The 13,139-nt window shown below is 53.3% G+C and overlaps 1 protein-coding gene across 1 annotated transcript in view; it reads right to left on the bottom strand.

Moving 5' to 3' along the window:
* MYO5B (myosin VB) overlaps window positions 1-13,139 on the bottom strand; it is a 366,001-nt gene that overhangs the window by 8,555 nt on the left and 344,307 nt on the right. The window contains exons 30-35 of the mRNA XM_068562997.1: window positions 9,750-9,948; window positions 8,163-8,256; window positions 6,572-6,715; window positions 3,666-3,817; window positions 2,998-3,087; window positions 265-415 (exon numbers count right to left, since the gene is read on the bottom strand). Of these exons, the coding sequence (XP_068419098.1) occupies window positions 265-415; window positions 2,998-3,087; window positions 3,666-3,817; window positions 6,572-6,715; window positions 8,163-8,256; window positions 9,750-9,948 (830 nt within the window). The remainder of the gene's footprint in view (window positions 1-264; window positions 416-2,997; window positions 3,088-3,665; window positions 3,818-6,571; window positions 6,716-8,162; window positions 8,257-9,749; window positions 9,949-13,139) is intronic.

The raw sequence follows: 13,139 nt of genomic DNA on the forward strand, positions 1-13,139 counted from the left end.
AATACAGTATATTACAGAAAAAGAGATAAAGGAAAAGTGATCTATACTCTCACTACCCAAGCATCACATGCTTTGATGGGCTGGTGTTGAGAAGTTCATAACTGCTCTTGAGTAGACGGCACACACCTCCTCAGCTTCCTTCACTGGGGAGGTCCTGGCTTTCTGGAGGCTGCACCTAAGATATCTGGTTCCCTAAATGTAGGGAGTGCTTACCCTCACTTCAGATCCCATGATGAGCGCAGGAGATCTCCTGTGCCAGCTTACCTATCATAGGCTGCAACAGGCCCTCGGAGATTTTAATGAGCTGCTGGTAGATCTGAATGGAAAGGTCGCTCAGCACCTGGCGGTATTCAGTGAGGTCAAAATTCTTAAGACAGTGCTCATTCTGCTTCGCCGTATTCTGAGTCATGAAGCCCTGCGGAGGCAGATGGGTGCTGTGCTGAGGCTCCGTGGCCTGCCGTGCTCAGCAGGCCTTCTGGGCCTCCAGTCACTTTCTCAACACCCTATTTGTGGGGCCCGATCAGGCTCTGTGTGCTAATATGATGTTCTACCAGACCCTGTCAGTTCTTTGAGGTCTCAGTGATGGCTCTTAAATTTGAAGGCAGTGTCAAAACCAAGCATGATAGAGGACTCGAAACTGCTTAATTAAAAAGGCCGCGGTCGTTTAGTCCAAATCCCTGAAGTTTCCCTAAGGTAGCAAAGCGAAGGTTGGTAGCAGGTCCAGGGAAAGAGGGAATCCATGCTTTCTGACTCTTTACCCAATTCTCTTCCCAATATACCAAGTTACCCTAAAATATTAGATTATACACAGTCCCTAAAGAAGTACCTGGGTCAGAGTATATGTTTTTAAAATGAGAAATTTATGTGGATTCTATCACTGGGTATCAGAATTAATGGATGAACTGAAACGATTCCACAGCTACAGCACTATGTCTTCTTAGCTTTCTATGTTAACAAGATGAAGTAACATGCAAGTTCAAAGAGTTGCTAATATCAAAAGGACTCATGTGACCAATGTCTCTCTGTATTCAGGCCAAGGGGAACCAAGAGCAGCCAAAAGGTCAGTGTTTTCAAAAGGGTAACTATCCCCAGCAAAGCCTCTCATACTGTGTCAAATCACAAATCAATTTTTAAAGAAAACAAAAGCAGGCAGAAGGGACTACCCTGGTGGCGCAGTGGTTAAGAATCCGCCTGCCAGTGCAGGGGTCATGGGTTCGAGCCCTGGTCCGAGAAGATCCCACATGCCGCGGAGCCAACTAAGCCCGTGTGCCACAACTACTGAGCCTGCGCTCTAGAGCCTGCAAGCCACAACTACTGAGCCCGTGTGCCACAACTACTGAAGCCTTCATGCCTAGAGCCCGTGCTCCGCAACAAAGAGAAGCCACCGCAATGAGAAGCCTGCACACCGTAAGGGAGAATAACCCCCGCTCACCGCAACTAGAGAAAGCCTGCGCGCAGCAATGAAGACCCAACGCAGCCAAAAAAAAAAAAAAAAAAAAAAAGCAGGCAGAAGAGAGGATAACAAGATAGCCATTATTTAGGCTACATAGATATGGTTATGCTGTGGTTCAAGTCTTGTCCCTGGGAATATAAGCACATGAAACAACAGCCTAACGTAATGGAGTTCTTGGTCCTCCCTAGCCCTATATAATGTTCCCTGCAGGGTACAGACAGCATTGGGTCAAGTGATGATTGTCAATGAGATAACCTTAAATGCAGTTCTCTGCTTAAAGTAAAAGCTTGTATATAATATTAGGGTTATGGAATAGAGGACATCTGGTTTGAAATGAAGCCCATTTCTTCCAATAATACAGTAAACACTATTTCTTTAATATTTAACCCACTCCCTTTCATAATAAAAGCAGCTGTATCAAAGTTCTGATTCTAGGAGAGAGATGGAGTCAAGTCCCATTCCAAGGGTGGCAACACTGACTGGCATGGCATACCCTTTTATTATCCTAGGGAGAAGAGTCTGTGAAAACTTGTTCTGGCACAAAAGATGGAATAAAGCTTTCAAAATTGTTGCACTATATTGATTTACACTATGTCTTGGCCTTGGGGAGGGTGGAGAGTGAGATATGTGAAAGGAAGGGGAGAAGGAAAGTCAAGGAGGCCTGCAGGGCACTGGGAGTGGGCAGTGCCTGGGACGAGCTGGGATTCTCACCGGAGAAATAAGGGTGAAAATGGGCCGTATGTTACTAGGTCACTGGGCTGAATGCAGAGCATGGGAAAAGTTCTTTCAAGGACCAGCAGTGGGAATGGTGAGTTCTAGATAAAGCTGGACCCTAGAGGTCCAGAGCAGAACATTAAGTGATGGGGTGAGCTGGGCCTCAGGCCAAGGAACTGAATTTGGTGAGAAGCTCGAAGCTGGGCCTCAGGGTCAGTTTGCACAGATGTAGTTCAATTACATTGCGCCTCTTCTCTTGGACCATCACTGTCTGTCTTAAAATGGACAAACTAATTGGTTGGCTTAGGAGACAATCTGACATCCCAGACAATTGAGCTTTCTGCCAGCATTCACAGAAATGGGGCTCTTCTAGGACTGCTTCAGAAAATTAAGGTCACAGGGTTTTCAGGGGGAGTCCCGAGGGCTCTCAGATGATGGATGGGTTACGCAAATTCATTTCCCTACGAATCCACTTATTCATTCAGGGTGCTTTCCAGGGGCCCTCGGGGTCATCGAGACCTGCCTTATTCCTGCTTCCAGTGAACAGGTGCAGAAGGCACGCCCAGGGCCTGAGGTCCCAGAGGTGCTCCAAAGATCTCACACCCTCTCTTCAAGGGATACAGAGCAGCTCAGAATGACATTTGGACAAAACAGAGATGCCTTCTATGACCGAAACCTCTGCCCTCCATTCTGACCTGAGATCTGAGGTGCTCTGAAGTGGAACACGTGTTGCTGTGCCCAAGGAAACGAGGGCCTAACCGCTGAAGAACACGGGGCACCTCGACGGTGTTTAAGTGCACTTTAGGGGACTGGGTTTATCTTACACTCACCTCATCCCCGCTGTACTGCTTCAAGCAGTGCAGGAGGCGGCAGGTATTGGACAACCAGAACGATGTCATCTCAAAGTCATCACTGTGCTTCTGTGAAAAGAAAAAGACGTTCCTGGTTACAAGTAAGTGGTTCCCATCTGGTCAAATGCTTACCTGGTCCCTCCGTGTCCACGTGTCCTTCTCTTACCCAGTAGGCCCCAAGCAGATCCGACGGAAAGCGGGCCCTTACTAATCACAGTCACACGGAAGAGAGCCATCCCCACGAGGCTGCGTTACTGCTCTTCCACTACCGGGGATGATGTACGACCCAGCCCTGGTCCCTTGATCAGTGGTCCACACACGTGGGGGACAAGCTGCCTCTACAGCTGACGACGACGAAGCAAAGTGACACAGACGAGCTTGACTCCAGCAGCCCTGGGCTCTACCGTGAGCACTGGGCCAGCTGGCCTGGCAGGTTCTCACCATCAGTGATCCAACATAAGGGGTGTTGGGGAGCACGTGGTGAAACATGCTGGTATCCTGTTTATCTAGAGGTCAGGTATCATTTACCTTCAGAGCTGGAGATGTTGGAGAACTTGGATCACAAAACCCAGACAGAGAGAAGCGAAGGTGACCTGTTGTTTTCACCGAGCTCCCCACACACCACCACCTTCGGCCTGGACACTGACCTTGAGGACCTTCTTAATGCCATTGATGGTGGAGGTCAGCAGGGAGTGCACCTTGAGGTCGTCGTTCACGTAGTCCGCGTGCCTGATGCACATGTAGAGGATGTAGGCAGGGAGGCAAGGCACGGTGCCCGCCAGCGCCTGGGGCTTCAGGTCTACCGGCAACAAACAGCAAGAATTAGATTTATAGCCGATGCTCGGGGCTGTAAGGATCCTGGCCTGCAATACCCATAATTCTAACATTTTCCTGTAGCTCCTCATGGGGGTTGGGAGAGGAGCAGGGGAGAAGCTGCCCTGATACACAGATTCCCTCTGACCTTGACTACCGGTAGTTTCAGAAACTAGTTAAAAACCCCAAACAGACAAAAATCATGTTCCTAAGTGTTTAAAATAGGCTCCTCACTCCTCGTCCTTACAACATGGAGAAAAAGAATCCACAGGTGGCGCCCTGCCCGAGTTTACACATGGTAAGAAGGGGCCGCGGCCGGAGGCCGGCTGGAGACGGGTGCTGTCTCCCTCACCAGGCGGCCGGGGGGAGAACTTCCCACCCCTCTGCCCCAGCGCTTCCCATGGTGGACACACGGGCCCTGCAGCAGCAAGAAGGCGAGGCCTGCTCCCACAGACGGAGCCCGTGTACCGGGGGCTGGGAGAGCTGGAGCAACTCCTAGCGCGTCCGGCCCTCGGCTCGGAAACCGTGTGGCAGCACCCGCCCGCCCGCCCGGACAGGCTTGGAGCCAGCAGGTCAAGCAGGCCACTGACTGGCCACAGCTGCTCTCCCCTCCCCACGCCGCCGCCTCCCTCTTGGCCAGCGCTAACTGGCCACACTCAGGGACAGCTGCCCCCCCTCCCCTCCCCGCCCAACCACTCTCCTCTAAACCGCCGCACCCCGTGTGCTCTGGCAGGACCGGGAGCGGCTGGTGGGCCTCCCCGTGAACTGCAGACTCCTGCTCAGCCTTTTGGTCCTTTCCTGCCAAAGCCCTTGGAGGGCCAGGGAGAAGCTGTCAGACTGCTTTCCATGCCAGAGGAGGCCCGGGGAGGCACAGACCAGGCTGAGAGCAGCAGTGCTTGGTGGGGGCCCAGAGCAGGAGGAGGAGAGGCCCAGGGACAGGCAAGATGGAAGGCGAGCACGAGGCCCGGGCACAAGGCCACGGGCCTCAGACTCCAGGCGTGCTCACTGCACCCCCAGGCCTCACCCCACACCCTCATGACCGCCACCCCCAAGCTCCACCCAGCCCAGGCCTCAGGAGCCACCTCTAGGCTTGGAAAGGCAGTGAGGGAGGCCACCTCCCCTCCACCTGCAACGGGGCGGGGGGAGGGGAAGGGGCAACTCCTCAGATCTTCCGCCAGGGCCGTCCAGGGTCAGGGCCGTCTAGGGTCAGGGCCGTCTAGGGTCAGGGCCGTCTAGGGCCAGGGCCGTCTAGGGTTGGGGCTGTGCATGTGCTGCCAGCTTCTCCAGTGGGTACTTGGCCTCAAATACACCTACAGGCCATAATACTCCAGGTACCTGGTTAACATCTGGGCATCTCATAGGCTTAACAGATGACTGCGGATTGGCCTTTGGCTCTAATTAGAATGCCAATAACATTTATGCAGAAAAATGTGTTTTAAGGCCCAGACTTCCAACCTACAGCTTCTTGCTTCGAGCCTGACCCGTATGCAGATTGCAGATAGCTTGTCCTGCCTTGGAACTTTCTATTGTGATCTGAGTCCCATAGCAGCTAAATGGTAGCGTCTTGGGGGCAGGGACCATGGCTCTACTTTTCTCCATCGTCCACAGTAACCAGCCAACACTGGGCACCTGAGCCGGGATCAGTGGAATCCCGGTGTTCGTGTGGAAGGGTCTTTTGGAGGGAAGGTGACCGTGTGCTGTGTGCGGGCGGCTTAGCAGATGAGCTTGCCTGGGGCCACCTGAGTGATGACCGTGGGAGGGAGCCACCCACTGGCTGGCACAAGCAGCCTCCACCATTATTATTCTTTTCGCTCTGATGCTCTGAACTTTTGAGTTTCATTCATCAAAGATTAAAGGTTCATTCCTAACGGTGTTTGAACAAGATGCAGCCTGGTTAAGGAAATTTGAGGTGAACTTACATCACATTTAGTAGTCAGGCAATTGTGGGGAAATTAACCTTTATAAAAAGAGCAAAATACTCAGCTACTAAAAATACCCAAAACAAAGAGCTGAAGCAAAATCTCTGCTAGGCTGAAGCCACGCTCCATTCTTTCCGCAGCCCTTGGCCCACTACTCAGCAGACTGGGACTTCGATAAACGTACATTTCTCTAAAGTAACATTTACCTCTTATCTGAACTCCAAATACCCCTGCAAAAGCTACCACCTCTTTGAATTCCTCACATTCGAGAAGGGTTTTGCAGCTTTAACACAGCACTTTCACCTTTGTCATATTTCAAGTCTGGGGTGGGCAGGGTCAGTATCCTCATCCCCATTTTATAGATGGGAGAACTAAGAGACTGGAGAATGGAGCTAGTAGCTCAGGGACCAGAGGACCAGACCACCAAAGATCCCTCCTTTTTTGGTCCAGGACTCTTCCTGCCGGCTCTGCAGGCGGCTGATGAACTGGGCTGAACACCGAGCAGGAAGGCTGGCATGTTGCAGCCAGATGGGATGTAAGACCAGAAGGGTCAGAGCTGGTACAACTGGCAAACCAGGCCCGGGGCTGGCAAGGAAAGCAGCTCCCAAGAGCCCTGCATGCGGCCCCGGGGGCAGCCCACGCACTAACCCCAGTATCACCTGGGAGCTGGTCAGAAGTGCAGCAGCTCGAGGTGGTGGGTGAGAGTGGCTGGGGGATGGAGGATGGGGGAGGCGGAAGAGGGCGGGGGTGTCTGTGGGATGGGGGTTGTGCAGGAGGTGGAGGAGGAGGGGCTGGGGGTGGGATGCCACAGAGGGCCTGACCTGTCACCAGATTCCGAATGAGCAGGGCCTCGTCCTCCTTGTGGTACTCCAGCATGCCCTGGAAGTCCTTCTCTTTCCGCTGCACGGTGACCTGCCTGTTGAGCTCGTGGCGCCTCCTCTCGCTCTGGCCCAATGCCTGGGCAGCTGAGCAGGAGAGAGGGACGGAGGATGAACTGAGACCTCCAGGCTCAGGCCTGGGGGCGGGGTCATTTCAGGTGGGTGGGGTTTGGGCCTGGGTCTGGGGCCCCAGGGTTCTGGGTTCTCTGGGCTGTCACACTCCTTACATGGTCTGTCCCTACAGCCTGGGCCACAGTCCAAGTGTGACCAGAGGAGCTTAGCATCAGGCACTGGGGGCCACTCAGGACAGGGGCTACTCAGGACAGGGGCTGTGGAAACACCCAAAATGGTAACTGGCAGGTTTTGGACCAGAGAAAACTCGGGAAGGATGTGAGGTGCAGGATGTACAACCATCTGGCTGGGGAGCTGTTTCTTTTTCCCCACCCAGCTGTAAGAAAGGGAAGGAAGGAGGGAGAGGGAGGGAGGGGGAAGGAAGGAGGGAGGGAAGGGGAGGAAGGGAGGAGGAGGGAAGGAAGGAGGGAGGGGGAGGGAAGGAGGGAGGGGGAGGGAAGGAGGGAGGGGGAGGGAAGGAGGAGGGATGGAGAGAGGGAGGAAGGGGATAGGACAGAAGGAGGGAGGGGGAAAGAGGGAGGGGAGGAGGAGAAGAAAAAGCCTGAGTGACTGGGAGTTTGAGAACTCTAGGAACAGAAAAGAGAAATCCAAAGATGGAGAAGGGCATGTGGGGTATGGGGGCAATGGCCCAAGGCTGAACAGGACACAGCCCTGCCCTCCTACAGCCTCGTCTAGAGCAGCAGGTGGACATAAGCAGGTGATTAAACAATACCTGTGATGGGAACTGTGACGTAGCTGTGTGGTGTCAGGACAGCAAAAGAGGGGACTGGAACCCTGAGGACGTACCTCCTGAGCTGAGGTGGAAGGATGGGGGGGTATCCCAGGTGGTGAGGGGACAAAGAGAGGGTTCCCAGCAAGGCAGGATGTGCAAAGAAGGGTGGGGAGTGACATGATTAGATCTGCAGCGGGGAGTCAAGGAAAGAGAACATTCTGGGGGTTTCTGGGAGATTGATTTAAATCTCTGCCTGACCTCTCTGGGCCAGATTCCAGTTGGGAAGTTTAACCACAGAACTGACCTCTCTCCCTGACTACTGTAGCGTGGAGAAGGACCCCCGTGGTTTGGGGCTTTATATTATGGAGCATTCTTTCGAACCAGAAGGTATTGCCTCCCAGCTTTAAGCCCTCTGAACACAGGACCACAGGGCCACTGTCTCAGCTGCCCCTCCCCGCATAGCTTGAGTCAGCACCCAAACACCTGCTAGGTTTGTGGATCGTTAGTACAGGTTCCGGCAAACTGAGACTGGGTGAGCGCCTGGGGTCTGCGTGATTCTGTCACGTGACTGCCCTGGGCGGGGGCGGCAGCAGGTGGGGGAAGTGGAAGTGTCTGGGGCGGGCAGGCAGTCCCCTCCCTGAGGGTGGCCGAGCACACCTGTGGCTCACGACACCCGCACCCACACCCTACCTTCCAGGTCCTGGACTTTCTTCATGTAAATCTTCAGTTGCTTTTTGAGCTTCCTCTCGTTCTTCTCCAGCTTTTCCACCAGTTCTTTAAGGTCCTAAAAGCAGGAGGAAGCAGTGTGAGAACAGATCTAATCCTGCCCTGGAGGGCAGGGGTGGGATCCGGGGCCCAGCCTGGCTCACAGGCAGCCGTCAAGGAGGCCAGGCTCCGGGTCCAGCAGGAGGTCGCCCCAAGCAGCCTGCTGCTCCCCGGGTCTGGACCCACGAAGTGGGAGATGGGTCACAGTGTTCTCTCAGCCTGGACGGCAGACTCCTGTGGGCTCGGGCTGCCTGGTGCCCTGCCCAACCCACAGTTCTCTAGGCCAAGCCTCCTCAGGTTGCCATGCCAACCCCCAGGAGACCCTCAGGGTCCCCAGGTAGCTGGGCGGTGCCCCGGGAAGGAATGGACAGGTGAAGGCATGAGAGCGCAGCGGGGAGGTGTCAGCTGGATGAGCCTGCAGGCCAGCGAGGTTACCTGGGGCCCAGAAGCAAAACGGGCTCTTGGCCTGGGCCCCTCAGTGGCTGCCTAACTCCTAGCAGCCACCGCCACAGGGAGAAAATCAGCCCCTGGGACCTGGAACAGCATTACTGTCACCCTGACCCAGCTGGGCAGTGGAGGCAGGGAGCTCCATGACCGTCAGAGACACTGTGACAAGGAGTGACACAGGAGACAGAAGCAAACACGCCCCTGTGGAACCTCGGAAAACATCTGGGCTCCCTTTCTCCTTCCTCCTCTGCACGGGTGACGTCCCTTTCGTGCCTCCTGCCTCAGGTCAAGCCTCCCCTACAATTCTTTTTCTGTAATACTTGTTAATCCCATGTAGAATCACGCTTTTGGAAACACCATCTTCTTTCTCTTCTTTTTTTTAACGTGTCTTGCTTCCCCTACTAGCCTGTTAGCTCTCTGAGGACAGAGACTGTCTTTCACTTCTCTGGCATCTGCCCGGCTCCTGTGGTTACTTCCAGGACGGCTACCAACCGTTCCTCCCCTCCAGCAAGAGGCAGAGTCCATCCCCATCGCTCAGTCTGCCCAGACTTGTCTCAATCAACAGAACGTGGCAGCAGCGACCCTGGGCCAGTTCTGGGACTAGACTTGAAGAGGCCTCCCAGCTCATCCTGTTGGAAGTCAGCTGCCACGTAAAGCAGCCCATGGTGGTCCAATGAAAGACGGCCACGTGTGTGCAGAGAGCAGATCACGTGGAGGGGAACTGAGGCCCCAGACACAGGACTGGGGCTGTCTCACGTCCTCCAGCCCCCTCCAACCACAGTAGAGCAGAGACAAGTCACCCCCACTGAGCCCTGCCAGAACTCCTGACCCGCAAAATGTGGTTGCTATTCCAGGCTGCTCAGTTTTGGGGAGGTTAGTTATACATTAACAGATAAATAAAATAGCTCCACAAACACTTGCTGACTGTAGATTTCTAGACTCTCTATTCCTACCACAGGGCCAAGCACATGAACCTTGTCCATTTGGCGAAAGGCCACTCCCGGTCCCCTTTTCTTCCAGAACGTGACCTCCCAGAGCTGGGCTCCACGGGGCACGGCGACTCACCAGGTTCTCATTGGTCAGCCGGGACATCTCCTGCTGGACGCCGAACTCCACCTGGGCCTCCGGGGAGAGCAGCAGCGTCTGGCAGAAGGTCTGCTGCTGCTTGTCTATCTCCTCCTTCAGGGCCTCCACCTGGGCCTTGAGACCCTCCACCTCCTCCTCGTGCTCACGGCTCTGAGCCTGCAGCTGGGCCTCCAGCAACCTGCACCCGGGAAGGAGGGCAGGTAACCGGGTGGCCTGTGTCTGTGCCCCCAAGTAGGGGCCACACATGGACACGCAACAGGGGAGCAGCCGAGCAGGGACACAGCAGCAGCAGCAATTGCATGAAACCAACAGGGGACAGACACAGCGGGGAGCAGATCCACGGGGCCGGGCAGGCAAGCAGGCCAGCCTTCCTCTGGGAGGACAGGGAATCAAGGCCAAACACAGCACCCCTGGCCTTAGGCCTTTTTCTCAACCACCCTCATCCCTTTGTTCTTTGTTCCTGAGCACAGTCTATTGGTCTGGGATTGAGAGACTGTCTCCATGTCAAAATATCATCAGCAGAAATAAATTTCTTATAGCATCTTTTCAATAAAAGCATCCATATCTGCCCAAAGTTCACAAGAATCTCCTTGCTAAGACAAAACTCTGGTAGACTGATCTAGCTATATTACTTGCATATTTTCCCTTTAGTAGATTCTCTGCAGGTTTTAGAAAGATCCTTTCTTTTTACCTTTATTTTAAAAATTTTTAAATTTTATTTATTTTTTATACAGCAGGTTCTTATTAGTTATCTATTGTATACATATTAGTGTATACACGTCAATCCCAATCTCCCAGTTCATCACACCACCACCCGCCCCCCGCCGCTTTCCCCCCTTGGTGTCCACACGTTTGTTCTCTACAGAAAGATCCATTCTTTTTATTTACCTTACCCCCACTTCATCTCTGGCCTTTTATATACATTTTTTCCTCAGTCAAAATAGAAACTAAGACTAATTGCAAATGATGTGGGGGGAGGTTTAAGATCAACTGCTGTCATGACAAGAAGCAGAGAGACCTAGAGAAGATCTGGAGAAGGTTGGGGAGAAGCTTCGGGAGACTCTCTGGGCAATTCTGGGAGACACCTTCTATTATGAGGGAACGGGTAAGGAATTAAGGAAGGTTCCGAAGCAGCCTCCTCTTCAGGAAGTTAATTACTGATATGACTATGATGCTGTCTTCTTGGGCGTAACTACTTGAACAAACTTTCATCAAAAGCCTCCTGACTTGGTCACCCCACCTTCTCCCTGGGATGCAGATAAAGACTGTGACCAGAGCTCAGCAGAGTCAGGACCCTGGACGTGCCTAGGAGACAGCTCCATGTTTCTGCAGTTCTGCTAGTTCTGCTGTCATTCTGGGAGGAGATAATTCCCACAAGACAGGAGGGAGCAAATCTACAAGGGAGCAAGAGAGAGGGGAAAGTCTACACCGGGAAGTCCCAGACGGAAGCGACCCCGTGTTCGGTCAGCTCCATGGCGGCACCAGGTGCGGTGCTTGGCCCCAGGGACTTCTCAGCAAAGTGACACGAATGAAGAAATGACGGAGGGACGACTGATTCACCCATTCATCACAGGCAGCATCACCAAAGGAAAACAACAATGCGAGGACTGTGGAAAGTAATTTGGTAATTGAATCAGCATTTTTAGGGGACACACAATATTTAGATAACATCCAATCTTGGCTACAATAAACTAAAAGTAATCACCAGTAAGTTATAAATGTAATGAGAGAAATAGACTGGAACGCTTGGGCTCTAGGAACTCTGCCCAAAGGATTAGTTCCCGGGTTGCGCTGTGAGTTTGCTGCTCACATCTTTCTTATCCACCATGTAGACTACAGTTGGGTGACTTAGTCCAGGGTTCTGTGCAAAGTTGGAGAACCCCTGCCTGAGCACCCGGCTGGCCACTTCACCTTGCAGGGGAGAAAACTAAACGTGAGAGAGGTTTGAGGCCACTGCCAGTGGCAGATCTGGTTCTGGATCTCCTGAGGCATAGGGCTGTGCCTTTTTTGTTTTATTAATGCATTCATTTCTTTATGTATTAAAGCGCATCCTATTCCCCCTCCCACCCCAAAATAAAACAAACTTCTAGATGGGACAGGAATTTGATCTTACTCCAAAATAGCCACTATGATACAAGTAGCAGCTAATATTTATTCCATGCTTTCTACGTGGCAGGCATGTGCAAAGTGCTTCACCTTCATCTATTCCTTGCAATGACCCGAGGAGGCAGGTCTGATCCTGATCCACATTCTACCAGAGAGGAAATGAAGCCAGATGTCATGTTGCTCACAGGTGGGGCCACGTTTGAACCCACAACCAGGACACATGCTGCCTCGAGACCCAGCTGACCTCAACTTTCTTTTGCCAAGAAGAGAGGCTCTTGATACTGTAATGGGACCTCCATGACGTCATCAGCAGGCAGAACTCGGGAGACGATGCGAGAGGCACTGGGCTCCCGTTGCAGCCCGCCAGCATCAGGCCGAGGGCGCTGGGCACAGCACTCACGCCACCTCGCCCAGCCTGTTTCCTCTTCTGGGAAACAAGCCTATTGTTGGGAATCTCAAGTGCACGAAGCTATGCCACAGCCCTGAAAAGCCACGCGCTGGCAGGAAACGTGCGATGTGATCGTCAGGTTGTATTAATTCTGTGCACGTCTAACTTTCTTTGCTAAGCTGATCACCCAGGGCTGATGGCCAAAAGGGTTACGGATTCAGGCTCCAGTAGCACATGGAACCAGGTTCACATTCTGGATCTTCTGCTCAAGCAGCAAGTTCCTCACACCCTGCAAGCCCCAGTGTCCTTGCCCCATGAGCGTGCAGTGAGGGTCAGACATGGCGACCCTGAAGCGCACTTGGCGCTGGGCTGGTCAGCTCTTATGAGCTCCAGGCAGTCACTGCAATGGCGACTGGCACATGTGCTGGAGGGCAGGCTGCCAGGACCCCTGTACTTGGAGCACAGCCAGCAGCACAAATGCAGCCAATGCTCTCGGCTGATCCTGCAGTCAGGATGCTCGGTATGTAGCATGGAAGCAGCACAGACTCAGAAACCCACAGAATTAAGTTCCCCTCGTTCTAGAGAGCCGTGTGCCTGCTGCCACGTTAACTCCCTCTAGTCTATTCCTTCACCTGCAGAGTGAGCGAGCTGCAGCCGGTGGCCTCTAAGGTCCCCGTGAGCCATCCAGTGAACCACCTTGACCCAAACAAGCAGCCTTCACACAAAGTGACAGACGACCAGGCAAGGGGCTACCCACCAACACCCCTCCCCGTCTCACCCCCGTGAACTGTGCCCTCGCACCCACTCCAGCTGAAAAACAATGAAGCATGGACACAAGCGGACAGAACAGAGCAGACACGGGAAGAAAGGCACAC

This window comes from Eschrichtius robustus, chromosome 14 (genome assembly GCF_028021215.1).
Source record: "Eschrichtius robustus isolate mEscRob2 chromosome 14, mEscRob2.pri, whole genome shotgun sequence".
NCBI classification, from domain to species: Eukaryota; Metazoa; Chordata; class Mammalia; order Artiodactyla; family Eschrichtiidae; genus Eschrichtius; species Eschrichtius robustus.